The 25,945-nt window shown below is 46.5% G+C and overlaps 3 protein-coding genes across 4 annotated transcripts in view; 2 read left to right on the plus strand and 1 right to left on the minus strand.

Annotated features, from left to right (window-relative positions):
- Positions 1–652, plus strand: part of STAG3 (STAG3 cohesin complex component) — a 29,554-nt gene extending 28,902 nt beyond the window's left edge. Inside the window, exons 32-33 of the mRNA XM_066379932.1 lie at positions 64–123; positions 397–652. Of these exons, the coding sequence (XP_066236029.1) occupies positions 64–123; positions 397–405 (69 nt within the window). The 3' untranslated portion in view covers positions 406–652. The remainder of the gene's footprint in view (positions 1–63; positions 124–396) is intronic.
- Positions 1–25,719, minus strand: part of LOC136403474 (NXPE family member 3-like) — a 172,927-nt gene extending 147,208 nt beyond the window's left edge. Inside the window, exon 1 of the mRNA XM_066382236.1 lies at positions 25,603–25,719. The gene's annotated coding sequence lies outside the window, so the exon portion shown is untranslated. The remainder of the gene's footprint in view (positions 1–25,602) is intronic.
- On the plus strand, positions 8,035–13,908 carry PVRIG (PVR related immunoglobulin domain containing). 2 transcript variants are annotated; one of them, XM_066382232.1, is made up of 5 exons: positions 8,035–8,220; positions 8,307–8,657; positions 8,747–8,870; positions 8,962–9,019; positions 9,121–13,908. In XM_066382232.1, the coding sequence occupies exons 1-5, from the start codon at positions 8,160–8,162 to the stop codon at positions 9,436–9,438; spliced, it is 912 nt and encodes a 303-aa protein (XP_066238329.1). In that variant the 5' UTR covers positions 8,035–8,159; the 3' UTR covers positions 9,439–13,908. The 2 variants fall into 2 exon arrangements, with proteins under 2 accessions (XP_066238329.1, XP_066238330.1); XM_066382233.1 differs by lacking the exon at positions 8,747–8,870 and having other exon boundaries at positions 8,307–8,724.
- Positions 25,720–25,945: the final 226 nt, after the last annotated feature.

Here is a 25,945-nt window from a genome sequence, read left to right on the forward strand (position 1 = left end):
ATTGTTTGCAATGTGGTGAGAACAGGGAAAGACCTTGCTGACTTTTGACCCCATTCTCTCTAGCATTCTTCCCTCAGTAAGCCTGGGCTGGACCTCTTAGATACTATAGAGCTGAACTTTGAGGTGAGTGGCCCCAAAACAGACTATGGAAGGCAGGGTAAGAATTGGGTGTCTCTGAGAGATGCTGGCAGGTAACTCGTGTATCTGTCAATGTAAGTGGAAAGAAAAGCCACAGCCCATGGTGTGCCCTCAGCTGTGTCAAGAGCTTTAGGAGTAGAGCTTGGAGGAGGGCAGGAGGGGAATTAGAATTGTCATCTCTAGGACCTTGCAGTCATCTCTATACCCTGCAATCTGTTGTTATGTCTCTGTGTTTCCCTTTCATCTTTCTCATTACAGGATTTCTGATGTGAATCTGCACCCCTCCCCATCTCCACCCCCACTTCAACAATATAACCACTTGGAAAAGACAACAGGAAAAGAAAGCAAAAGGAACCATTACTTCCAGGCCTCACCCCTGGTCTCTGAGGGGAAGGAGAGGCGGGCTTTGCCCTTCTAACCTAACCTTTCTCTGATGATGTTGTCATGGAGAAGCCTTAAATGCCATTCCTCCGAATGCACCGTGGCTCTGACCCTCTGTTGGAAAGCAGGTGTGGGGAGGGGGCTTCACCTCAGTTTTTGAGAGAGGCACTGCCTTTACTGTGTTGAATGGATAGATCCTAACCATTTTCTTGTATTTTTGGAACATCTTTCCCAGTCTCTCTTGTGCTGTAGTGATCAGCTCAATAAACATGTTTGAATCAGCTGGTTCCCAGGTGTGGTTTGAGATTGTTAAACTGCTGGGGATCAGATCTTTGCTAGTATCTTAAATGGCCCTGCCCAGTCCCGTGGCCCAGTGTGCAAGTGTGGGTGGCACTGCACACACCCCAGGTGCTTAGTAGACTGTCTCTCAAGGATCTATTGCTTAATAAACTGAGAGACTGGGTGGAGAAGAGAAGTTAGAGAGAAACTGACTGCCTTTGAGTAGTTTATCTGATGAGAAGAGTTTAGGCTGAAGAGGAAAGATAGAATTTTGATCAGCTGGAGGGTGGCCCTGCCTTTCCCATCTATACTGAGGCCAGGCCAGCCTGTATATCTTGGCAGCCTTCACCTAAGGGTTCAATGCTCTCGTCCCAAAAATAACTAATAATTTGAAATTGTATAGACTCTGAATAACTGAGAATTAGGAGATAACTTAGAAGTTATTCTAAATGTCCAACTCTAAAATCCAAGTCTTTGACATCACCTTCTCCTTCATCCTTGTCTTCCCCAGCTAGTTCTCACCAAGTCCTGTCAGTTCACTCTCCAGAGTATCTCTCTAATCTGTTTCTTCTCTTTGCTGCAACCATCTCTCACCTCGACTGCCACAAAATAACCTTGGGAAATTGGCCTCCTTGAAACTCTGACTTGTTTGTTCTTGTTCTGCTTTTTGGAGCAGCACAGCCCCTCTGTTGTCTCTTTTCCTTCTGACAAGCAATCAAATATATGAAGACACTGCCGTCACTTTCTACTTTGACTGTTTTCTTCTGTGATTTAAGGAACCCTTCAGTCTCTCCTTTTAGATAATATTTCAGTTCTTCCCTGTCCTGGACATATGCTTTAATTTCAAGTTCTCTCTGTGGTCTCCCAGGTTGAAGACAACAGTCCAGTTAGTGATCTCTATGGAAGGAACCGTGATTTTCTGTAATCAGTTCACTCAGCCAAACCCATTTCTTCCTCCTTCCCCATTTCTTTCCCTCACTCTCCCTCCCAGATAAAAGCTAGAAGTTGGGTGTATGAGTCTTATTTTGGAAAGACAGCCTACTAGTAATACCCTGACAGCAGCTGACTCCTTCAGAGATATTTAACCTGTGTTTAGGTGGAATAGCTCCAGGGAAAGGAGCCTTTTCTATGGAATCTCCGAACAGAATAGGAACACTGAGGTAAAGATATGGAGATCACTAAGGATAGAAGGAGAAAGATTCCGAAGTTATTAAGTACCTGCCAAGCTGAGGGTACTTCACAAGATCAAAAGAAACTTGGAATCTCTGTAAATGTGGAGATATGTGCACAGCCAGACAGCCCAATGTAATGGATTGAGCTGCTCCCCAAATTCTTTACCACTCTTTACTGAGAGGTTGGGTTCTATGTTCTCTCCTCTTAAATATAGGTTTTGTGATTGCTTAATAGAATATGATGGAGTGATGCTATGCAGTTTCCAAGCCCAGACCTTAAAGAAACTGGCAGCTTCTATGTCCTAATTTCTTGAGAGAACCGTTCTTGGAATCTAGTCACCATTCTGTGAGAAAGCCCCAAACAGCCACATAGAAAGGCTGTGTGTACGTGTTAAGCCAACAAACAGCTCTAGCTGAGATTCCAGACTACTTTCAGCATCAACGACTGACATGATTCAGATGTGAGTCATATGATTCCAGGACCCAGCTTTTACCTTCCAGCTGAGGCACCAGGGAGCAGGGACAAGCTACCTTTTTGTACCTTTTCCAAATTCCTGACCTGCAGAACCCATGAGCATGATAAAAGGGTGGTGGTTGCACCACTAGGTTCGGATGGTTTGTTATGTAGCACTACTGAAACAGAACCTTAGAGACTTAAGACTCCAAATGTTTGGGCATATTTATCAGTTAAAATATTTTATATATTATATAAACACTACTTGTTTTACTTATACTGTACACATTAAATATATAAATGGATGATGTAAATGTTTCTAATTGGTTAACAGTACAAAATACCTTTTTGTGCTAAAAATATTGTAGTGAGAGCAAACTGAGAAACATTAAGTCATAGCTATCTTATTTCTGAATTCTAGCTGAAGGTTTATTTTGATAGTTAAGATGATCTTCATAACGAAAAGAGTCCCTCTCAGAAACATGTAAATCCAAATGGAATAGGTGCATCTTTGGCTGGATTTACTATTTTAGTAGATGAGCCAAAATCCACTGAAATTCCTCATTTGGAAGACTTGATCAGAAAATAATTTCCAAGAGCGAAAAACAGCATTCTTGGAATGAGCATTGTTTGGGGCTACAGAACCACTACATCCTGTAGCATGTAAATTGCAGTTCGTCATAAGTGTGGGTTCCCCTTTCTTACCTTAGGATGCTGATCTTATTAGATGTGAACCATGACATTTGGATCCCTGTAAGGGTATTTTAGTGAGAGAGGAAAGGAGTGAAAGAGAGGAACATGGACCTATTCCTGTATTTGCCCTGACTGGGGATTGAACTAGCAACCTCGGCTTCATTACAATGTTCTAACCAACTGAACCAACAAGCCAGGGCAACTTTATTGTATTTTCTTTTTATTTTTTGAGACAGAGACAGAGAGAGAGACAGACAAGCAGAAAGGGAGAGAGATGAAAAGCAGCAATTCTTCATTGTGGCACCATAGTTGTTCATTGATTGCTTTCTCATATAAGCCTTGACCAGGGAGGGGGGCTACAGCAGAGCAGAGTGACCCTTGCTCAAGCCAGTAACCTTGGGGCTCAAGCCAGTGACCATGTCTATGATCCCACACTCAAGCTGGTGAGCCCACACTTAAGCCAGTTGAGCCTGAGCTCAAGCGACCTCGGGGTTTCGAACCTGGGTCCTCTGTGTCCCAGTCCAATGCTCTAGCCACTGTGCCACCACCTGGTCAGGCTTCATTGTATCTTTATCTCTTTTTTTTTAAACAGGGAGAGATGAGAAGTATCAACTCATACTTGCAGCACTTTAGTTCATTGATTGCTTCTCATATGTGCTTTGACTGGGGGATGGTGCTTAAGCTGAGCCAGTGACCTCTGGGCTCAAGCCAGCAACCTTGGGGTCATGTCTGTGATCCCACACTCATGCTGGCAACCCCTCACTCAAGCCAGGTGAGCCCACACTCAAGCCAGCAACCTTGGCGTTTTGAACCCGGGTCTTCAGCGTCCCAGGTTGACGCTCCATCCACTGTGCCACCACCTGGTCAGGCTGTATCTTTATCTTAAAAATTTAGAAATGGTAATTTTTTCTGCATGACATCGGTACATATTTTGTATACCACCTGAGGCACACATACCCCACCTTGACAACCACAGCTTGAAGAATTTCATGCCAGTAAGCTCCTTGCCAACAGAGGCAGAGCTGTGGGTCTTCATGAGCAGTAGCTCCTATTGGTTAGGCCCAGACCAGGCTGGAACTGGAGTTGAAGGCAGCTCAGGCAGGAGGCCTCTGCACAGACTGAAGCCTACCCAGGTTGATAAGTGACACCAAGCAATGCTTTTCTGGAGAGTATCACTGCTGTGCATTGCCTTTTAGCTTACTATTAAATAATTGCTTTTAAATAAGGCTTTTTCAAATCTTATGGCCATGAGCTCTGCCAGAGGTGAGTTGTTGGTATTCTCTCCAAATATAAAGTGAAGGGATTTTTTTTCCAGATTGCTAAGAAAACTCTTTAGCTAATACATAACTCATCATCCTTTGAACTCTGGGAGTTAGAGGATGAAAGAATTTGGGTTTGGATGACATGAGAGGATAAGGTGGTGGGATGGAGGGAAGTTTATTTTCACACGTAGACATTTTGAAGTCTTCCTTTAGCTCTGTAGTTGCTTCCCTGGGGATAGGGCAGAACACTGATCCTGGAAAGGATACATAACACAAGTCTTAAGCGCAGATTCACTGGAAACCCTGTGTGTTGAGTTGGAATAACCAGAGAAATAGGCACTAAAAAGTATGGTCAGGAAGGAGCAGAGAAATAGAAGAGTGGCAAACCCACCAAAGATAAATCCCAGTAAACTAAAGAAGACCATTAGTGGGCAGAGGAGCCTAAAATCCTGGGGAAATTTGAAGGAAATATATTTAATTTGATAAAGCAGATTAGAACCAGTGACAGAACTGAATGATATAGTAGAAGGCCAAAAAATAAAGCATTCTGTATGGTTGCAGTAGCTTCTCACATTAGAGGATGGGGAGGTGGCCCAATCTAGGAACTCTGTAAAGGAAGTGGGTGACATTTCCTCAGATGGAGGGGCAGGTAAGAGCTGGGGTTTAGGGCGCTGGCTGGTTGGCTCAGTGGATAGACAGTCACCTGGCATGTAGCTGGCCTGTGGACATCCTGGGTTCAATCCCCCATCAGGGCACATAGGAAGAGACCATCTGCTTCTCTTCCCCTCCCTCTCCTCCTTCTCTTCCTCTTCCCTCCTGCAGCCAGTGGCTGTATTGGTTTGAGCATGGCACCAGGAGCTGAGGATAGCTCCATTAGAGTGCATCACCCTCAGGTTCTAAAAATAGCTTGATACTCAAGCATTGGCCCCAGATAGGGTTGCTGGGTGGATCCTGGTCAGGGCACATGCAGGAGTTTTTCTCACTATCTTCCTTCCTTTCACCTAAAATGAAGGAAGGAAGAGAGGGAAGGGAAAAGAAATTTACCTTGCCAAGATAGCTCAGTTGGTTAGTGTTCTTCTAATATGCAAAGGTTGCGGATTCAGTCCCTGGTCAGAGCACATATAGGAACAGATCAATGTTTCTCTCTCTCTCCTCCCCACCTCTAAATTAAAGGAAAAAAAAGTGATCACCAATATTTATTCAGTGCTCAAGCCAAGCATGTGCTGCACCTATATAATTACATACTCCTCTCAATTACACTGAAGCAGAGTTTGATTTCTGTGGGGATATTGCTTCTGTGGGAGGTTAAGTAACTTTGTGTAAGCTTGCAGAGCTAGGAAATTGTGGTGCCAGTTCAGACTCTCCTGAGCCTCATTCTAGAGGCTGACCACAAGGGCTGTTTCCACTGCAGCTGGATTTGGGCTGTGGCTGCAGGGATTTCACCAAAAAGTGTTAGAGGAGCAGGAGATGGCTATTACCAGACCTTTGTCATCTAAGCTGTATCTCCAGACTTAAGAGGGACGAGGCAAACAGCCCAGGCCTGATGATTCAGGATTTATGTTGCTAGGTTTAATGACCTTTTGTGTCTCTGGATACTGTTCAGGGATCACCAAGAAAGTTCTGAGAGAACAAGGGCCCTAATATCTAACAAAACATAAAAGCATTCTACTTAGGGCCATGTAGTAATGAAACAGGAATAAGAAAAAAAATCAATTTTTAGTAAAGAGAATCCAGAAGTACATCCATTTGTAAGAATTTATGATTAAGATGGCATTTCAAAACAGGGAAAGAGACTATTCAATAAATTGGGGACATCTGGCTTTCCACCTAAAATATTATACTATTTAATACCACCACCCCCAGGTTAAAATTCTTCGTGGGCTAAAGCCTCAGTGTCAAGAATAAAAACAAAACTATAACATTATTTTTAGAATTTGAGTTTCTTAAGCAGTACACAAAATTCAAGAATTATAAAATACTGAGTTTTAACTTAGTGAAAATTAAAACGTTGAGGGGAATGGAAATGAACTGGCTGGTTAAGGAGAATTTTGGTGTTTTAGTCTATACTGTTTGAATCTTACGCAATGTGAAGTTAATGAGAGGACAACGTGACTTACAGATGGAAAAAAAAATGTATTGAGCTCCTGTATGTACTTGGACTGAAGAGAAGAGCCCCAACCAGAGCCTGCCATCTGTGAGATGGTTGTCCAAGAAGGAAACGTTCTCTTGGAGACAGCTTCCTGGAGGTGGGAGAATTTGAGTTGGGCCTCGCAAGATGGGGAAGATCTCAGTGGAAGACAAGGGTCTTCCAGGCGAGAGAGGCTGAGGCTGGCAACACCAGGTGCCCCAGTGCTCTGCACCCGCACGGCTGGGCCACCTTAAAGTGAGTCAACTCTGCACAGGTCTCCACTCTGCCAAGGGAACAGTAGTGGGCAAAGCAATGAGAGCAGGCAGGTCAGAGTCAGATTTGGAGATCGGGACACCGCCCTGAGAGGAGGTCAGAGGTTTGAGAGAATGCCAACTGGGTTGGGAGCAGAGAAGCGATGTGTCTGAGGGCCCTGCTTTGCTGGGTTCTGAGGTGTGGATGGGTGACACAGTTTACCCAAGAGACTTGTTTGGTGCATGGCCTACATCACAGAATTAAACAGATGTTGAATCAGGCAAGGGTGCAAACCAGGCCTCAGGTGACCACAGCCCTGAGGCAGGACCACCTCTCATTCTTTACCACACACTGGACAAGAGAGTCCTCAACAAGCCCTTCATCTAACCCTGAGCTCACCAAGCTACTCTTACCCAGAGCGTGCTTAGCACCAGATAAGACAGGATGCAGAGCATTCTGATCACTTCTCATTGCCTATACAGCAGCATTCCGTAAGTGAACATAAAGACAGAAGCTATTTGGAGCAATACTTTGTGGGAAAAGATGGCCTGCATCAGGGAGGTGGCAGTAGGAGTGATAAGAAGCCAGTGGTGGATGGGAAGCCCTCAGGATTTCCTGATGGGCTGGAGATGAAGGAGCAGTCACAGACGACCATGCTTTTGGCCCGAGCAATTGGAAGCCAGTGGCCTTCAACTGTGGGCTTGGAAGGCTGCAATGGGGCCGAGTTCAGTTTGGGGCATGTTTGTGATGTTGGGAGGGTGGGCGGTCTGGGCTGAAGATTTAAACATGGGATAGGTGAGCATATAGACAGTGTGGAAACCCACTACCGGTGTCCACAGTGGATAAAAGATGGCTCAGGCTGGGCTTGGCTCTTAGGTAGCCCCCTGCTGGCTCTCCTGCTTACAGGTGTTCCTCTCCCCACATTCCTCCCCTTTCCCTATCCTGTAGAAACGTAGGAACGGAGGGTCCAGGTCAGAGCGTTCTCCCTAAGGAGAGACCAGGGGGCCCTCTCCTGAGGGAAGGAGGTTCTTTTCAGATCCCCTTGCAGTGTTCTTCCCTTCCCAACCCCTTGCGCTTTCATAGGCCTAGCCTGCTCAGGTTGTTACCCACAGGCAGGGCTGGGAAGGAGCCTGAGCCGCCTGCCCTGCTCACACTAAAGCACAGCATTAGAACAGGAAAAACCTTGTCACTGTCACTTTAAGCGTCCCAACGGAGGGGGTCTGTTGCCCTGTGTTCACCAGCTGAGGTAGACTGAGAGAAGGAAGTGGAGTTGGGTTGCCGAGAGCAGAGCCCAGCTGCTCCTGGGCCTGCTCACACACGAAGACTTGCTGCAATGAGAGCGGAAACACAGGTGCTGCCCCCACCATGACAGCCCCCAGAGCCTGGGCCAGAGGGGAGCCATGGACAGGCCCCGGGCTCTGGTCCTACTCTTGGCATTGCTGACACTCTGCATCACTGCTGGTGAGTGGGGGGCCGGAGAGAAACAGAGGCCATAGGGATGGGGTGGAGACCCAGCCGTGAGCCCTTCCTATGTCTGTATCCCACAGGGGCACCTGAGGTGTGGGTGCAAGTTCAGATGGAGGCCACCAAGTCCCCGTCCTTCACTGTTCGCTGTGGATTCCTGGGGTCTAGCTCTATCAGCCTGGTGACTGTGAGCTGTGGAGGGCCTGATGGTGCTGGCGGGACCAAGCTGGCTGTTTTGCACCCAGTATTGGGCACCCAGCAGTGGCCCCCTGTTCACCAGGTCCACTGGGAAACCAGGACCAGCATCTCCCTCACCCTGGAAGGGTCTGAGGGGAGATGCCCCAGTCTCAACACCACCTTCTGCTGCAAGTTTACTTCCTTCCCTGAGGGCTCCCAGGAGACCTGCAGGCACCACCACCTCGGCACAGACCAAGGTGGGGCTGATGAGGAGCAGGGCCCAGGGAAGGCAGGGAGGACCTCGGGGCACTGGCCGCCAATCTGGTATGTCTCTCTTTGTGCACAGGGCTCCCTGCCCCTACTCCAGCCCTGATTCTGCGGGCTGACCTGGCAGGGATCTTGGGGATCTCAGGGGTCCTCTTCTTTGCCTGCATCTACCTTCTCCACCTGCTGCGTCGGCAGAGGCACTGGTGAGACCCAGCCCTGGCCGGGCCCAGTCTAAATCCTCACATCGCTGGGCTAACCACAGCTTTGTTTCTGACCCTCCTAACTCTCTCCCAGGTCTGTCACGAAGCCTCAGCCACCCCTCAGAAGCCCTCTGACACAGACACGAGCAAGGGTAAGGGTCAGGGATCACTTTGGAGCAGAGAAACAGTGGGCTGGGGTTGGGGGCCGTGATATAGAACCTCACTTGGGCCTTTTTTCCCATTACCCCTGTAGGCAGCCAGCCAAGCCTCCCTGTCCTCTCACCACATCCCCTATGCAACCACCACCACCAACTACTTCTGCCCCGCAGCTCTGGACATGGTCCTCCCACCCCAGCCACTGTCCAAGTGGACGCCGATCCCCACCCACACAGCACGCCAGCCGGTCCCCTGGGCATCTCCGCCACCCTCTGCTCACAGCAGTTTTATCTCCGTTGAGAATGTACTTTATGTTCAAGCAGGAGAGAGGCCTCCCGATATCTATTCCAACATTATCCCTTCCCCTGACCCTCTGGGGCCCAGATCCATGAAGGGGCATTTAGGAGTTCAATGAGAGGGGCCTCAAGTCCACTTGGTGTTCCGCCCCTCCCAGCCCCCTGTGGATGTTTGCTCGTCTTATTAGGCCTCTCCTAAGTGTCTCCACACATACCCAACCAGGGACCGCTTGCTGCGGATGTGGTCAGCATGGGTGCTTATGTCAGTATGTGTGGGCACGTGTATGTATGAGAGGTGACAAAACCCACCCCAGGTTGTTTCCTGTTTTCAAATCCCCAGCCCTCCCATGTGATGTTAATAACTAAGTCAACAAAAATGGTTTCTTTGGGGCCTTGGCTGGGCCTTTTCTTCTTTGGGAGCATAAGAGGTTAGAGGCCGTTTCAACCTCTGGGAGGCAGGAGCCAGGTTAGAATCCGAGGCGGCAGAGCCTCAGAGCGCAAGATCTCTCCCCTGTCCCGCCACCCAGGCGAGGTTCCTAGGGCTGGGATGGCCATGTCAGGCAGGGGACTCCTAGCCCTGCAGCCCTTGCTGAAGGGTACCAGGTGAGATGACAGGATTGGGGGTCTGATGGCCCAGTCAAGATACTCCATATTCAAATCCCACCATGTCCTAGGACAATACAAGGGTTTCTAGGGCTTCAACTTGAGAAAAGACACTGTGGTCTGGCCTGGAGTCTCTACAACAGGGTTCCCTGACATGGCCTGGGGGTGGCCCTGATGCCCCCACCCACCAGAGTTGACACTCAGAGGCGGGCACCCACCTTATATCTGCCCACAGTGGCTTCCTCTTGCTCCTCTCCTGTTACTAGGGCACCAGGACTACTCCCCACTGGCCATGGCAGACAGGACCACTTGACACAGGGACTGAACACACACTCCCTTGCCAACTAACCTTCCTATTCCGGGAGCAGCTTTTTTGTAAAAAGGTCCAGCAGCCTGGGCCTCATCACACGTTTGCCACATGGACAACATGGTGAGAGCTCTGTAAGTTCAGAGGCTCCACAGGAATGTGGCATATTCAGGGGTGAGCAGAGGAGGTCCTGGAGCCAGGCTCGGCTTGTACCCCCAACCAGGGTGAATACTAGTTCAAGGGGGTAGCTGCCACTTGGCTCCTTCTTTGGTCCAGCCTGTGGGATCAGGCAGTACCAGCTGCCAAGCTAGGAACTACCCCCTTTCTGCCTCCGCCTGGCTCAGGGAGGACCTGCCTGGAGTCCAACAACAGGATCTTCTAACAACTCAGCTTACTATTCCAGGCATGCTTGGAAGTGGCTTTCCCAGATCTCAGGCCCGATCGGACACCAACTCCACACTGCACCGGGGAGAGCATAGACCAGACAGGGTGAGAGGATGGTGAAGGGGTTACTGGGCCTGTGATCAGCTAGTGATCAGCATCCTCCTCTGAGAAGCCCTCGCACTGGCCTAGCCAGCTCAGCAGTCCGTGCAAAACTGGGGGTTTAGTGAGAGGAGAAGACTCTGTGGGAGTCCCTGAGGAGGGTGGAGGAGATGTCAGTGAGGGAGGGAGTAGCTCAGGGCCCAGTAGCCTTGGGGCCACGTCAGGGCCACGGAAAGGCGTTTGGGGGACAGTGGAGCTTGCAGGGTCTCAGGGGAGGCTAATTTAGGGAGCCTACTTCTCTAGGAGGGGAATGTTCATGGCACAAGGAGAGCTCTGAGGGACCCCCAGCCCTCGGCCCAGCTCCCAGCAAGGCCACTTGCCTGTAATGGTGTTGGGGGAGAGGTCCCCTGGCTTGAGCCTGTCCTCCACAAACAAGTTCAGAAGGCCATCGCCCAGCCTGGTTCCAGTGTACACAGAACCAAAAACCTGGGAACCCAGGAAATCACAGCTGGCCTGCTCTGCACTGTCCATCCCCAGTATCAGACCCAGCAGTGCTGAAGGGACCAGCTGAGAGGGGCACTGCATTGTGGGGATGTCGTCAGGCACAGCCTGGGAGTCAGCGGTCCTGACCCCCTTCTGGGGTCCAGGCTGGGAGGTCATGCTCACATTTGTTCAGCAAGTGTGGAAATTGAGGCCCATGAGAGAGAGAGGACTTGCTCAAGGGGACAACTGAATCAGCCCCAGCACCTCCACAGACAGGCATCCCGGATGTGCCCTCAGTCATAATCCAAGATAAGGCTTGGCCTTTAAATGGACTTGGGTTTGAATCCCAGGGGATACTTACTCCCTGGCTGTAGGACCCAAAGGGCTAACTTAACCTCTCTGAGGCTCACTTTGCTTATCTGGAGCAGAATAAGGTGATAAGGCCTGAAGGGAGTGAAGATTGTAAACCAAGGCCAAGTACCAAGCAGCTTTGCCCAGAGTAGCTTATTCAGGACTTACAACCCTGTGGGGTAGGTATTTTCAATAAATCCATTTAACAGATGTGGAGCCTGAGCCCAGGGTCACAGAGCTGGAAGGAAGAGTTGCTCTTAACGCGGAGAAGGGGTGTGGGTCCACCCACATGGACCTGGACACGTTGGCTGCCTGGCTCAGCTCGCTGGGGCGGTGGAGAGAGGCTGAATGGGTTGGTGGGGACTCGGCCGCTGGGCGTGCGGGACCCACAAGGCGGTCCTCCTCTGACACCCGCTGCGAAGGAGTCCAATGTCGCGGCTGTCCCGAGGGGTCCTGGGAGGTCCTCTGCAGAAGACGCCAGCCCTGGCCAAGAGAATAGGATCCTTGAAGGCGTTGAGGAGGTTGGACTGAGTTGTGATCCATCCGCGACCCGGACCCGCTCCACAACGGGTCTCGCAGCCCCGCCCTCGCCCAGAGCACGCTGGGCGGACCTGTGACCACCGCCACCTGCTGTCAGCCACTCCCCCTACACACAATCCCATCCCCATTCAGCAGTGGGTCCCAGAGCCCCCCACACCCCACACCCCCGCCGACCGTCTTCCCCTCAGCAATTACGCAGCACTCCTTCCGCGGTCCAGCCCCTGCCACTCTCGGGCTTGTCCCCTGCCCCCAGCCCGGCGCCGCCCTCCTTCCCGCCCAGGTCCCGCCACCTGTCCCTGGGAGCTCACTCCCGTCCCCTTCGTCTCAGCCCCCTTTAATGCCTCTCCCCAAGCCCTGTTCTCCACCCTCCGTGTGGTCCCTGCCTTCTCCGCTGGTCTTGGCTGTGAACCCTCAGTTGCTACTGCCCTGTCTGGACCCCCAGGTGGCCAGTCGAGGCGCCCGGCAGCCTCCTTTCCCAGCACGCAGGCTCCTTTGGGGACCTGCCGGGAAGAGCCCCCTGCTCAGACGGAGTGCTGGGACCTGGGCGCCACGACCCCCTGCCAGGTGTGTGACATTGGGCCGCCTGTTTGTCCTGGATCCCTCTTATGCCTGCCAGATGAGCTGCAGAACGCTGGGCCCCGTCGGGGCGCCCACCCAACTCTAGCTGAGATGGCCTGGAGACAGCAACAGTGAATGAAAGGGGCTGGGACCTAGAGAGAAGAAATCAGACGGAGGGATGTCTGAAGGTTCAGGCAGCATGACACAAGGAGAAGACCCTGGCCAGGGTGAGGTGGGGGCTGAAAGGAAGAGTTGCGCTAAGAGAGCCTCCTGCGCTCTGGACCTCTCCCAGGCCCCATGGAGGAGTAACAACCCAGAGAGAAAGCAGAGGCCTGTGCCTGCGGATCCAACAGGGGGAAAACAAATGCACAGAATACTAGATCTGTTGGCCCAGCCATGGGCAGGGGAGGCTCTCCTGCGTCAAACGTGCTGATGTGGCCAGGGTTACCTGAAATTCCCATAGCTGGGCCCTCAAACATTTAATTTCAGCATCTGTGAAAGGGTCAGCTCACCTGGAAAGTTAGGCTGTTTGGAGAAAAATAAATAAAAGACAAACAGCCTGACCAGGCGGTGGTGCAGTGGGTAGAGCGTTGACCTGGGACACCAGCCTGGGACGCTGAGGACCCAAGTTCAAAACTCCGAGGTTGCTGGCTTGAGCACAGGCTCATGGGGCTTGAGCTGGCTCACCTGCTTGAGGGTGGGATCATAGGTATGACCCTATGGTTTCTGGCTTGAGCCCAAAGGTGGCTGGTTTGAAGCCCAAGTCACTGGCTTGAGCAAGGGGTCACTGGCTCCACTGGAACCCCCGGATCAAGGCACATATGAGAAAGCAATCAGTGAACAACTAAGGCCCTGCAACTACGAGTTGATACTTCTCATCTCTCTCATCCGTCTATCTGTCCCTGTCTCTCTCACCAAAATAAAAAAATAAAAACAAACATTACCAATGTTAAAAGCAAAAGAGGCCCTGGCCAGTTGGCTCAGTGGTAGAGCATCGGCCTGGCGTGCAGGAGTCCCAGGTTCGATTCCCGGCCAGGGCACACAGGAGAAGTGCCCATCTGCTTCTCCACTCCTCCCCTTCTCCTTCCTCTCTGTCTCTCTCTTCCCCTCCTGCAGCCAAGGCTCCATTGGAGCAAAGTTGGCCCGGGCGCTGAGGATGGCTCCTTGGCCTCTGCCTCAGGCGCTAGAATGGCTCTGGTTGCGACAGAGCAACGCCCCAAATGGGCAGAGCATTGCCCCCTGGTGGGCATGCGGGTGGATCCTGGTCGGGCGCATGCGGGAGTCTGTCTGACTGCCTCCCTGTTTCCAACTTCAGAAAAATACAAAAAAAAAAAGAAAAAGAAAAAATGAAACTCATTGACACAATATAGTGGTTGCCAGAGGGAAGGAGGTAGGGGAGATGGGGGGTAAAGGGGGTCAAATATATGGTGAGCAAAGATGGTCTGACTTTGGGTGATGGGTACACAATGCAATATACAGATCATGTATCACAGAAATGTACACTTGAAATCTGTGTGATCCTATTAACCAATGTCACTTCAATAAATTTAATTTAAAAAGTGTTATGTCTTTAACATGTATTTAAAATAGAAATTTATAAATTTATCTTCTATTCACTAATGTTCTTCAACCCTTATTTATGTTCTTTTTCTGTAGCCATCATCAAGTAATGGCAGTTTTGTTATTTCTTTTCTAAATTCTTATTTATTCATGTATGCCTTTATTTAATCTGACTTCATCAGAGAAATTCTCATAGACAATCCGGGATAGAAGTAATAATGTCTGGGTTTTTAAATTTTTATTTTGAAATAGTTATATATTTTTAATTTACTGATTTCAGAAAAAGAGGATGGGAAAGACAGAGAGTTATATTTTAAAAAAAGGAAATAAAATAAATGATCAGGTTGCTCTGTGAAGGAATAACGGGACCTCTCCAGGGAGATATTTAAAATTAAATCAGAAATAAGTGCGTGCTGTGTAGGCAAAGATTATGGGAGACAATTCCAGGCAGGGAAAGATGAATAGAGGCCCTGAGGCTGAAAAGAGTTCAGCATTGCCAGGGCTCAGTGTGTTTAAAACAGGGGTTGGGAACCTATGGCTCGCGAGCCAGATGTGGCTCTTTTGATGGCTGCATCTGGCTCACAGACAAATCTTTAATTAAAAAATAATAACGTTGCCCTGGCCGGTTGGCTCAGCGGTAGAGCATCAGCCTAGCGTGCGGAGGACCCGGGTTCGATTTCCGGCCAGGGCACACAGGAGAAGCGCCCATTTGCTTCTCCACCCCTCCGCCGCGCTTTCCTCTCTCTCTCTTCCCCTCCCGCAGCCAAGGCTCCATTGGAGCAAAAATGGCCCGGGCGCTGGGGATGGCTCTGTGGCCTCTGCCTCAGGCGCTAGAGTGGCTCTGGTCGCAACATGGCGACGCCCAGGATGGGCAGAGCATCGCCCCCTGGTGGGCAGAGCAGCGCCCCTGGTGGGCGTGCCGGGTGGATCCCGGTCGGGCGCATGCGGGAGTCTGTCAGACTGTCTCTCCCTGTTTCCAGCTTCAGAAAAATGAAAAAAAAAAAAAAATAAAAAATAATAATAATAATAACGTTAAAAATATAAAACATTCTCATGTATTACAATCCATTCATTTCCTACCACTCATGGTCATGGTTGTGGGTGGCTGGAGCCAATCACAGCTGTCCTCCGGGACAACACCAAATTTTTATTGGATAGTGACTAACGTACACAAGTCGTTGTGAGGTCAGGAAGTAAACTTCCCTCCTTTTAATCAAGTAGCTAGCTAATTGCAAAAACCCTTTTGACAAAGAAGATGGCCAAAAGAAAAAAAGATGAGGAGTATCGTACTTTTCAGCAGGAATGGACAGAGGAATTCGCCTTTGTGGAGAGAGAAGGTTCTGCAGTGTGTTTAATATGCAATGATAAAATTGCATCAATGAAATGGTCAAATATAAAGCAGCACTTCAACACATGCATTACTACATTTGCATTGAAATATCCAGCAGGAGACAGCAGGAAGAAAGCATGTCAAGAGCTACTATGCAGAGTGCAAGCTAGTCAGCAGCAACTCCGTGTTTAGACCCAACAAGGTGACTGGAATTTGGCTAGCTTTGCTGGTGCTTTAGCAATTGTGAGAAATGGAAAGCCATTCACAGATGGAGAGTATGCCAAAACATTCATGCTTGATGTTGCCAATTAACTTTTTGACGACTTTTCGGATAAAGACAAGATAATCAAATGAATAAAAGACATGCCTCTGTTGGCAAGAACTGTTCACGATCATACCATCATGATGGCAAATCAAATTGAGGCAACACAAGTGAAGGACATAAATGCAGCATCATTCTTTTCTCTTGCTTTGGATGAGTCAACAGACATAAGCCATTTATCCCAGTTCAGCGTGATTGCAAGGTATGTTCTCGGTGACACACTACCATGAGAAAAGTCTTGCTATTTTGCCTATGAAAGAGACAACTAGAGGGGATGATTTATTCAAGTCTTTCACTGAGTTTGCCAAAGAAAAAAATCTACCAATGGATAAACTTATTTTGGTGTGTACTGATGGTGCGGAAACACAGAGGATTCTTAGCGCTTCTTCATGAACATGAAAAGAGACCCATCTTAAGTTTTCACTGCATCCTACATCAGGAGGCGCTTTGTACTCAGATGTGTGATGAGCAGCTTGGTGAGGTGATGTCGCTGGTCATTCAGGTGGTCAACTTTATTGTTGCCCGAGCTTTAAATGATTGCCAGTTTAAAACACTGCTGGATGAAGTTGGGAATAATTATCCTGGTCTGCTTCTGCACAGCAATGTGCATTGGTTGTCAAGAGGGAAGGTGCTCAGCCGTTTTGCGGCTTGTCTGAGCAAAATCCGGACTTTTCTTGAAATGAAAAACGTCGAGCATCCTGAGTTAGCTAACACTGAATGGTTCCTGAAGTTCTACTATCTCATGGACATGACTGAACATCTGAACCAGCTCAATATAAAAATGCAAGGCATTGGAAATACAGTCTTATCCCTCAACAAGCAGTGTTTGCATTTGAAAACAAGCTGGAACTCTTCATCGCTGACATTGAAACAGGTCATTTTTACTACACTTTGAAAAACTGGGAGAGTTTAAAGATGCATGCACAGCAAGTGACCCTGCTCAATATCTTGATCTCCAGCAGCTAGCGGGCTTCACATCTAATCTGCAGTCATTCAAAGGGCACTTTGGAAAATTTCGTGAGCGCACTCGTCTTTTTAAGTTCATCACCCATCCACATGAGTGTGCAGTGGACAGCGCCGACCTGAGTTACATCCCCGGTGTCCCGGTCAGAGATTTTGAGCTACAAGCTGCTGAACTGAAGGCCTCAGACATGTGGATGAATAAGTTCAAGTCACTGAATGAAGATTTGGAAAGACTTGCATGACAGCAAGCAGAGTTGGCAAGCAAACACAAGTAGGGAGAAATGAAAAAACTTCAACCCACGAACCAGCTGATTGTCAAAACTTGGAACGTGCTTCCACACACTGCAGCGTGTGAGTATTGCTATACGGACAATGTTTGGCTCTACGTATGCATGTGAGCAGTCTTTCTCACATCTAAAGAACGTTAAGACCAACCTATGGTCATGTTTAATGGATGGACGTCTCAACGTTTGCATGAAGCTTAACCTCACCATGTATCAACCAGACCACAAAGCCATCATCAAAACCATGCAGCACCAGAAGTCACATTAATGGTAAGAAGTACTTTATTCATCACTGGTTAGCAACAGCATAACAACGTTATTAAAAAGAATTCAGAGACTTACTGTACTTTAAAAGTGTTGGTCTTACATAAAATGCACACATTTACTTGTATTTAGTGTTAAACATATTGTATGGCTCTCATGGAATTACATTTTTTTTTCTTTTTGTTTTTTTGGGGTTTTTTTTTCTTTTTTCTGAAGCTGGAAACGGGGAGAGACAATCAAACAAACTCTCGCATGCGCCCGACCGGGATCCACCCCGCACGCCCACCAGGGGGCGACGCTCTGCCCACCAGGGGGCGATGCTCTGCCCCTCCGGGGCGTCGCTCTGCGGCGACCAGAGCCACTCTAGTGCCTGGGGCAGAGGCCAAGGAGCCATCCCCAGCGCCCGGGCCATCTTTGCTCCAATGGAGCCTTGGCTGCGGGAGGGGAAGAGAGAGACAGAGAGGAAGGGGGGAGGGTGGAGAAGCAAATGGGCGCTTCTCCTGTGTGCCCTGGCCAGGAATCGAACCGGGGTACCCCGCACGCCAGGCCGATGCTCTACCACTGAGCCAACCGGCCCGGGCCTGGAATTACATTTTAAAATATGTGGCATTCATGGCTCTCTCAGCCAAAAAGGTTCCCAACCCCTGGTTTAAACTAAGGTGAATGAGAACAGCAGGCAAAGCCCACAGAAAGGATCAGGATTTTTTTTTTATTTTTTTTTTTATTTTTTTTTTTACAGAGACAGAGAGTCAGAGAGAGGGATAGACAGGGACAGACAGACAGGAACGGAGAGATGAGAAGCATCAATCATTAGTTTTTCGTTGCGCGTTGTTCATTGATTGCTTTCTCATACGTGCCTTGACTGCGGGCCTTCAGCAGACCGAGTAACCGCTTGCTTGAGCCACTGACCTTGGGTCCAAGCTGGTGAGCTTTTGCTCTAACCAGATGAGCCTGCGCTCAAGCTGGCGAGCTCAGGGTCTTGAACCTGGGTCCTCCGCATCCTAGTCCGATGCTCTATCCAGTGCACCACCGCCTGGTCAGGCAAGGGGTCAGGATTTTATTGTAAGGGCATTATTATAAAACCCTGGGTGAATTTCAAGCAGAGCAGTAAAATTATCAGATTATTATTTTTTAAAATACCAATCTAGGTAGAAAACACCTGTGTGGGAGGCTAGGCAGAAAAGTAGAAGTAGGAATAATTGGGAAGCCACTGCAATCATCCAGGTAGGCGATAGGGATACCCAAGTCAAAATGGTGGAATGTAGCGGCAAAGAAGTGGATGGATTCCAAATACATTTTGAAGGCAGAGTTGTTCCTGGCTTCTGGGTGGGGGATCAGATGGTCTCAAGGGTGATGCCCAGTTTTTCACTTTGAGTGACTAGGTAGAAGAAATGCCATTCACTGAGACAGAAGGTTGATAGCAGCTGTTCCAGAAAATGAGTGACAATCAAGGAGCCAATAAGAGACAGCTTAAGTTGAGATGCCTGAGACACAGATGAGGTAGGGGCATATGGATGCCTCCTGAGAGCTCAGGGCCTGTCTTAGGATATACAGAACATTGATGAGAGAATCAAAAGTTATAAATAGAGAGATAGATATATCATGTTTACAGATTGGAAGGCTCATTGTTTAAGAGGTCAACTCTCCCCAAATGTATATATAGAATCAAAGCCTTTTTAATCAAAATTCTAGCAAGCTTCTTGTAGAAATTGACCAGCACATTGTAAAACTTACAGGGAACAACAGAAGTACCTAGAAAAAAACTATTTTGAAAAAGAACAGAGTTGGAGGACTCATAATATTGAACTCAAAATTTATATAAAGGTAAAGAATTCCAGGGGTTTGGGTAGATGTGAGCCAAGAACTGTGGATGAAGTCCAAGTATATATGACAAATTCATTTTGGCCATCTGAATGACCAAATATATACATATATTTTTTTAATGTTCTTTTTTAAAATATTTTTTTTTCAGTTACAACATATTGATTAGACATTTACATAACTTACAAAGTGATCACCCCAGAAAGTCTTGTACCCATCTGACACTATACATAGTCATTACAGTAATATTGATTAAATTCCCCATGCTGTACCTTACATCCTGATAACTATTTTTATAACTGGAAATTTTCAAATCTTAATCACTTCCACTTTTTCAGCCATCCTTCTAACCCCCTCTTGGCAATCATCAAAATGTTCTCTGAATTTATGAATGGAACGTTTCTGGGGTTTTTTGTTCACTTAGTTTGGTTTTTAGATTCCACAGAGAAGTGAAATCACATGGCATTGTCCTGCTCTCTCTCTGACCCCTTTCACTTAGTGTAATACCCTGTAGGTCTATCCATGTTGTTGCAGATGGCAATATTTCAGTCTTTTTTATGGAACATTCTGTATATGTTCCACCTCTTCTTTATTCATTATTGATAGATACTTAGATTGTTCCCATATCTTGGTCATTGTAAACAATGTTGAAATGAACATAGGGATGCTTAAGTTTTTTTGAATTAGTGTTTTGGGTTTCTTTGGATTAATACCCAGAAGTTGAATTGCTGGGTCCTTCTTTGTTTCTCTTTTTTTTAAGTGAGGATAAGAGATAGACTCCCGCATGTGCCTTGACCAGGATCCACCCACAACCCCGGTCTGGAGCCAACACTGGGACCAATCGAGCTATACTCAGCACCTGGGGCTGATGCTCAAACCAGTCAAGGCTGCCACTGCCATAAGAGAAGAGAGAGAGAAGGGGAAGAGGGAGGGGAAGAGAAGCAGATGGTCGCTTCTCATGAGTGCCCTGACTGGGAATTGAACCCAGGACCTCTGCACACCGGGTTGATATTCTATCCACTGAGCAAACCAGCCAGAGCCAGAATCTATATTTCTTATCAATTACACTACCCTTGATGATCAACCTTTTTATAAAAACTGCCCACTTTTGCAGTGCTGGTCAACGCCCACTAGTGGGCGAGAGGGACCAGGTTGACCCTGGTTGCACTATCACAAGAGTAAAAAGCAAGTGACAAATGAATGTATTCTGGAAGTTATCTTGCACCCATCACCCAATACCCAGGGACCCATACATAAACACTGGGCTTTAATGGACCTCAAAATTCCCAGTGACAAGAGACAAACCTTTGCCAGAGCAAGATGGAGATCGGACAAGACCTGTGCACAAAGTCAGGACCCCTGGAACACTAGATCCTCATAGTGAGCTAGAAGAAAAGGACGAGGCTGGTGGTAAGATTGAAAGAATGAAAAATATCTCCCAAGAGCAACCCTAACCATTCATCCACACTCTCGAGGGTTTAGGCCAGAATTCACAATGCCTGTCAAGCTTGAAAAATACAAAGCCAACAATGTCATTTAATGTGACACCTGCACCTGGAAGATGTAAACACAGATTTCCTCTGGAGAAAGACACTTAGACCTGAGCCTCAAAGAATTCCAACAGATTAAGTTCCAAGAGAGATAAAATAACAATAAAAAATCATCAAGCACAATAAAACAAGTGATCATGGGCAAGAGAACAGCAGAAACAATTAATTGTAGAATTAGACCCTCAATGACTGCTGATATTAGAATTATCTAACACATATCACAAAATAATGTCTTTAAAGAAATAAAAACAGATATTGGAAGTATGAAACAAAAGCATGTAGAAATGACCAGGCGGGGTGGGGGGGGGATGCAAATGGGAACTCTAGCAATGTAAAATATAAAATTGAAATGAAAAAGTAAATGGATAAATTAAACAGCAAATTAGATACAGCTGAAATGAAAATTAGTGGCTGGGCTAATGATTGGTCCAAAGATATTGTCAGAATGCAGCATGGAAACACAGAGGTGGAGAATAAGAAGGAAAAATGTCAAACATAAAAGACAGAGTAAGAAGGTCTGCCATCTACTAATATGACTTCAGAAAGATAGACTAAGAAACTGGGAAAGAAGCACTATTTGAAAAGACAATGGCTAAGAATTTTCCAGTATTGACTCAGGAAACCCAATAAATTCCAAGCATAATAAATGAAAAGAAGTCTACCACCAGAAACCCTTTAGTAGAACTGTAAAATGTCAAAGACTGAGAAGATGTTATAGCAAGCAAAATGAAAAACCAGTTCTACAGAATAACCGCAAGTAGACAGCTTCTTCTTCTTCTTCCTTTTTTTTTTTTTTTTTGCAACAAAGAGGGACAGACAGGCAGAAAGGAAGAGATGAGAAGCATCAATTCTTCGTAGCAGCTTCTTTATTGCTCTTTGATTGCTTTCTCATATGTGCCTTCACTGGGGGGCTACAGCAGAGCAGAGTGACCCCTTGCTCAAGCCAGCGACCTTGGGCTTCAAGCCAGCGACCATGGGGTCATGTCTATGATCCCACGCTCAAGCCAGCGACCCCTCACTCAAGCCAGATGAGCCCACGCTCAAGCCTGCGACCTCGGGGTTTCCAACTTGGTTCCTCTGTGCCCCAGTCTGACACTCCATCCACTGCACCACCACCTGGTCAGGCTAGACAACTAACTTCTCAATGAAACCCAAAAGACAGTGCAGTGTTATCTTTGAGTTGTGGAGGAATAACAATGTCAACCTAAAATTATACACCCAGATAAATTATTTTCAAGAACACTCACAAAAAAAGATGTTTTTGGACAAAATAAAAGTAACAGAAAGAGGTAAGCTCCGAGGTGCAAAGGAGAATGGTGGAAAAAAAAGAAAGTAAGCACGTATGTCAATCAAAACAAATATTGAGCCTACAAAACCATGACAACAGTGCCTAATTTGTGCCATTTAAAATGTCAATGTGTAGGGGCTCCAGTTCTGGTTGGGAAGGAGTAAACACACTCCACCCTGTCTCTCCCACTGATTACAAGAAAAGCCCTGGACAGAATACATAAGGAAACTATTGGAGGACTCTGAAAAGTAAATGATAGCGAACCAACTGGAAAGAGATATCAAAGCTCATGGAAAGATGTGGCAGGGAGCGTATGGTTTAGTTTTGTTTTTATCCTCTCCTACCTCCCAGCTTACACTCAGAGCATCCTGAATCCCAAAAACTGCATAGCAGGCTCCAAAAGAAAAAGCTCCAAGAGAAACCCTGGAGGTCAGAGGACTAGGGCAGAGAGAGTAGGGGGAAAATATTGGTTTCATTTTTAATCCCATCCACTCTGCCCAAAAGCACATCCCTGTCCCAAAGATACCCACTGTCACAGTATTGGCAACATAGCAGCATCAGTAGACATGACCACAGTAACAAAGAAACTAGGAGAGAGAGCAAAAGCCCTTTCCGTAGACCATAAAAACTGACAGAGGGAAACTTTCTGGTTAAAAAGAGTGGGGGAAATCCCCTTATATTTTGCTCTTCCTTTCCTGCCACTGTTTCTCCCCAAGAGGAAGATGCAGTCACAGGAAGTGTATGACAGAAGTACATAATATAACTAAAACCCTGGCTTTCTATCTTTAAGAAGAGGAAGCTTGCCTGACCTGTGGTGGCACAGTGGATTAAGTGGCAACCTGGAATGCTAAGGTTGCTGGTTCAAAACCCTGGGCTTGCCTGGTCAAGGCACCTAGGAGAATTGATGCTTCCTGCTCCTCCCTTATTTCTCTCTCTCTCTCTCTCTCTCTCTCTCCCCCCTCATTAAAATAAATAAAAATAAAATATTTTTTTAAAAAAGATCTGACTTGTGGTGGTGCAGTGGATAAAGCATCGACCTGGAATGCTAAGGTTGTTGGTTCAAAACCCTGGGCTTGCCTGGTCAAGGCACATATGGGAGTTGATGCTTCCTGCTCCTCCCCCCTTCTCTTTCTCTCTCTCTCCTCTGTCTCTAAAAATGAATAAATAAAATCTAAAAAGTAAATTAATTAAAATAAAATAATTTTTTTAAAAAAAGAGGAGGAAGCTTGAGAAAGGGATTCCATAAACTGCCTATGAAGTCCCAGGCCCACCTCCAAGATATACATACATAGAACTGCATGTGTATCCATTAAAACCTACTAAAGGCGTGAAGAGCTAAACTGTGGTGTAGACTCCTCACCCCTGTCTCAGAATGGCCTAGGGACAAGAGGTGAGAAGAGCAAGAGAGGAAGGGGGTGGGATACATACACAGAACAGATCCAAACACACAACCAAGTTTTTGAAAATAGAAATGACATTGGAACCACAGCTCACAGGTCATGTTGGATGGGAACCTTGTTTTGAACTTAGCTCAGTTTTACCAAAACAGAGACATCAACATTCTTTAAAGGATTTTAATAGGACCAAGCATGTCAGAATGATATGTAAAATATCCTGGATATAATCCAAAAGTATTTGACATACAAGAAACAGGAAAATCTCAACAACCCACAGGAAAAATATGCTAACCCCAAGATGACACAAATGTTTAAATTATTAGACAAAGACTTTAGCTCAGTTATTAGCACCATGCTCCATGAAATAAAGGTGAGCAGTTTTGAAATGAATGGAAAGACAGACATTCTCAGCAGAAAGTAAAAACCATAAAACAGAGCCAAATGGAAAATTTTAAAGCTGACAAATATGAAAACTGAAACAAAAAGGTTAATTGGAAGAGGTCACTAGCAGAATGGAGATGAGAGAAAAAGAACCAATAATCTTAAAAATAGATCAAAAGAAATTATTCAACCTAAACAGCCAGGAAAATTAGATTTTAAAAATGAACAACCTTAGAAACCTAGGGGACAACATAGAAAGGTCTAACATATGGCCCTGGCTGTTTGGCTCAGTGGTAGAGCATTGGCCCTGGTGTGTGGATGTCCTGGGTTCAATTCCCAGTCAGGGCACACAGAAGAAATGACCATCTGCTTCTTCACCTCTCCTGTTCCCCTTTTTTCTTTCTCTCTCACCTTCTCCCACAGCCATGGCTCAATTGGTTCGAGGTTATCGGCCCCAAGTGCTGAAGATGACTCCATGAAGCCTCCTCCTCAGGCATTAAAAATAGCTCATTTGCAAGCATCAGCCCCAGATTGGGTTGCTGGGTGGATCCCAGTCAGGGCGCCTGTGGAAGTCTGTTTCTCTATCTCTCCATCTCCCCTCCTCTCACTTGGAAAAAGAAGAAATCAAAAGGTCTAACATATGTGTCAATGGCATGGAGATACAGAGATTTATGCAAAAAATAAATAGTATTTGAACAAACAATAGCTAAAAACTTCTTAAATGCGGTGGAAGACATAAATTTAAAGATTTTAAAAGCTCATTTAACCTGAAGGCAGGATATACTCAAAGAAAACCATGTCTAGACAATTATAATCAAACTAAAGATAAAAATAATGAATGCTAAAAGCAGCCAGAGAATAACAAAGCAGGGGAACAATACCTTACATGACTGCAGGCTTTTCATTAGAAACTGGAGCCTGGAAGATAGCAGAAATACATGTTTTCCCCATTTTTTTTTTTTTTAAAAATGTATTTAATTAAATTTATTATATGTTAAGGGATATTTTTGCCTGGGCATCAACACTACTTGTAGATGGTGAGTTTATAAAAGAGTATCTACTGAATGCAACAGACATGATATACATCAAACAGAAACAACCAGAAAGCCTCTTATTTAGTGTTTTACAAATATGACTGAAAATGTGCAAGTTATTTAAGAAAGTTAAATAGTTTCTAGTGTTTTCTTGTATCTGATGAGTTAGTACATATATTAAATATGTAAATACTAGTTAACATATATTTTTATGGAATTTATTAGGATTGATGAACTAGAAGACCATTTGGATAAAATACCATATCGTCTGTTGACATGATATCAGGAAATGACTTATTTTAGGATATCAGAGAATCTTGATGGTTTGAACATTAACTGATCAATATTAGAATGATTACAGGCGCCTGACCGAACAGTGGCACAGTGGATAGAGCATTGGACTGAGATGGGGAGGACCCAGGTTCGAGACCCCAAGGTCTCCAGCTTGAGGGCAGGCTCATCTGGTTTGAGCAAGGCTCACCAGCTTGAGCCCAAGGTCGCTGGCTTGAGCAAAGAGTCACTCAGTCTGCTGTAGCCCCCCACCCTCCCCACCCCGTCAAGGCATGCATGAGAAAGCAATCAACGAACAACTAAGGTACCGCAACGAAGAACTGATGCTTCCCATCTCTCCCCCTTCCTGTCTGTCCCTGTCTCTGACTCTCTCTGTCACAAAATAAATAAATAAAATTTAAATTCTTTAGAATGATTACAGGCCATGATCTGTGATCTAGTTGGTATTAATGTCAAATGTACTAGGGCCTGACCTGTGGTGGCGCAGTGGATAAAGCGTCGACCTGGAAATGCTGAGGTCGCCGGTTCGAAACCCTGGGCTTGCCTTGTCAAGGCACATATGGGAATTGATACTTCCAGCTCCTCTCCCCTGTCTCTCTCTATATATCTCTCTCTCCCTCCCTCCCTCTCTCTCTCCTCTCTAAAATGAATAAATTAAAAAAATAAAAATTAAAAAAAAATTTAAAAAAAAAAGTACTAGGAAACTTAGTGAAGCAACATTTATAAAATGTATGCCCATTTGTTTCATTATTCACCAGCAATTAGTTAGTAGTAAAAGGATGGGTTTGCTCTACTGGGTATATATCCCAAAAACTC

This window comes from Saccopteryx leptura, chromosome 4, assembly GCF_036850995.1.
Source record: "Saccopteryx leptura isolate mSacLep1 chromosome 4, mSacLep1_pri_phased_curated, whole genome shotgun sequence".
NCBI classification, from domain to species: Eukaryota; Metazoa; Chordata; class Mammalia; order Chiroptera; family Emballonuridae; genus Saccopteryx; species Saccopteryx leptura.

What these genes read in the sequence shown, in the direction of transcription:
- PVRIG (XM_066382232.1), top strand. Translation starts at nt 8,160, where the DNA reads ATGGACAGGCCCCGGGCTCTGGTCCTACTCTTGGCATTGCTGACACTC. An exon ending in GACACTCTGCATCACTGCTG is followed by an intron (nt 8,221 to 8,306) that starts GTGAGTGGGGGG and finishes TGTATCCCACAG; the next exon opens with GGGCACCTGAGGTGTGGGTG. An exon ending in TGACACAGACACGAGCAAGG is followed by an intron (nt 9,020 to 9,120) that starts GTAAGGGTCAGG and finishes TTACCCCTGTAG; the next exon opens with GCAGCCAGCCAAGCCTCCCT.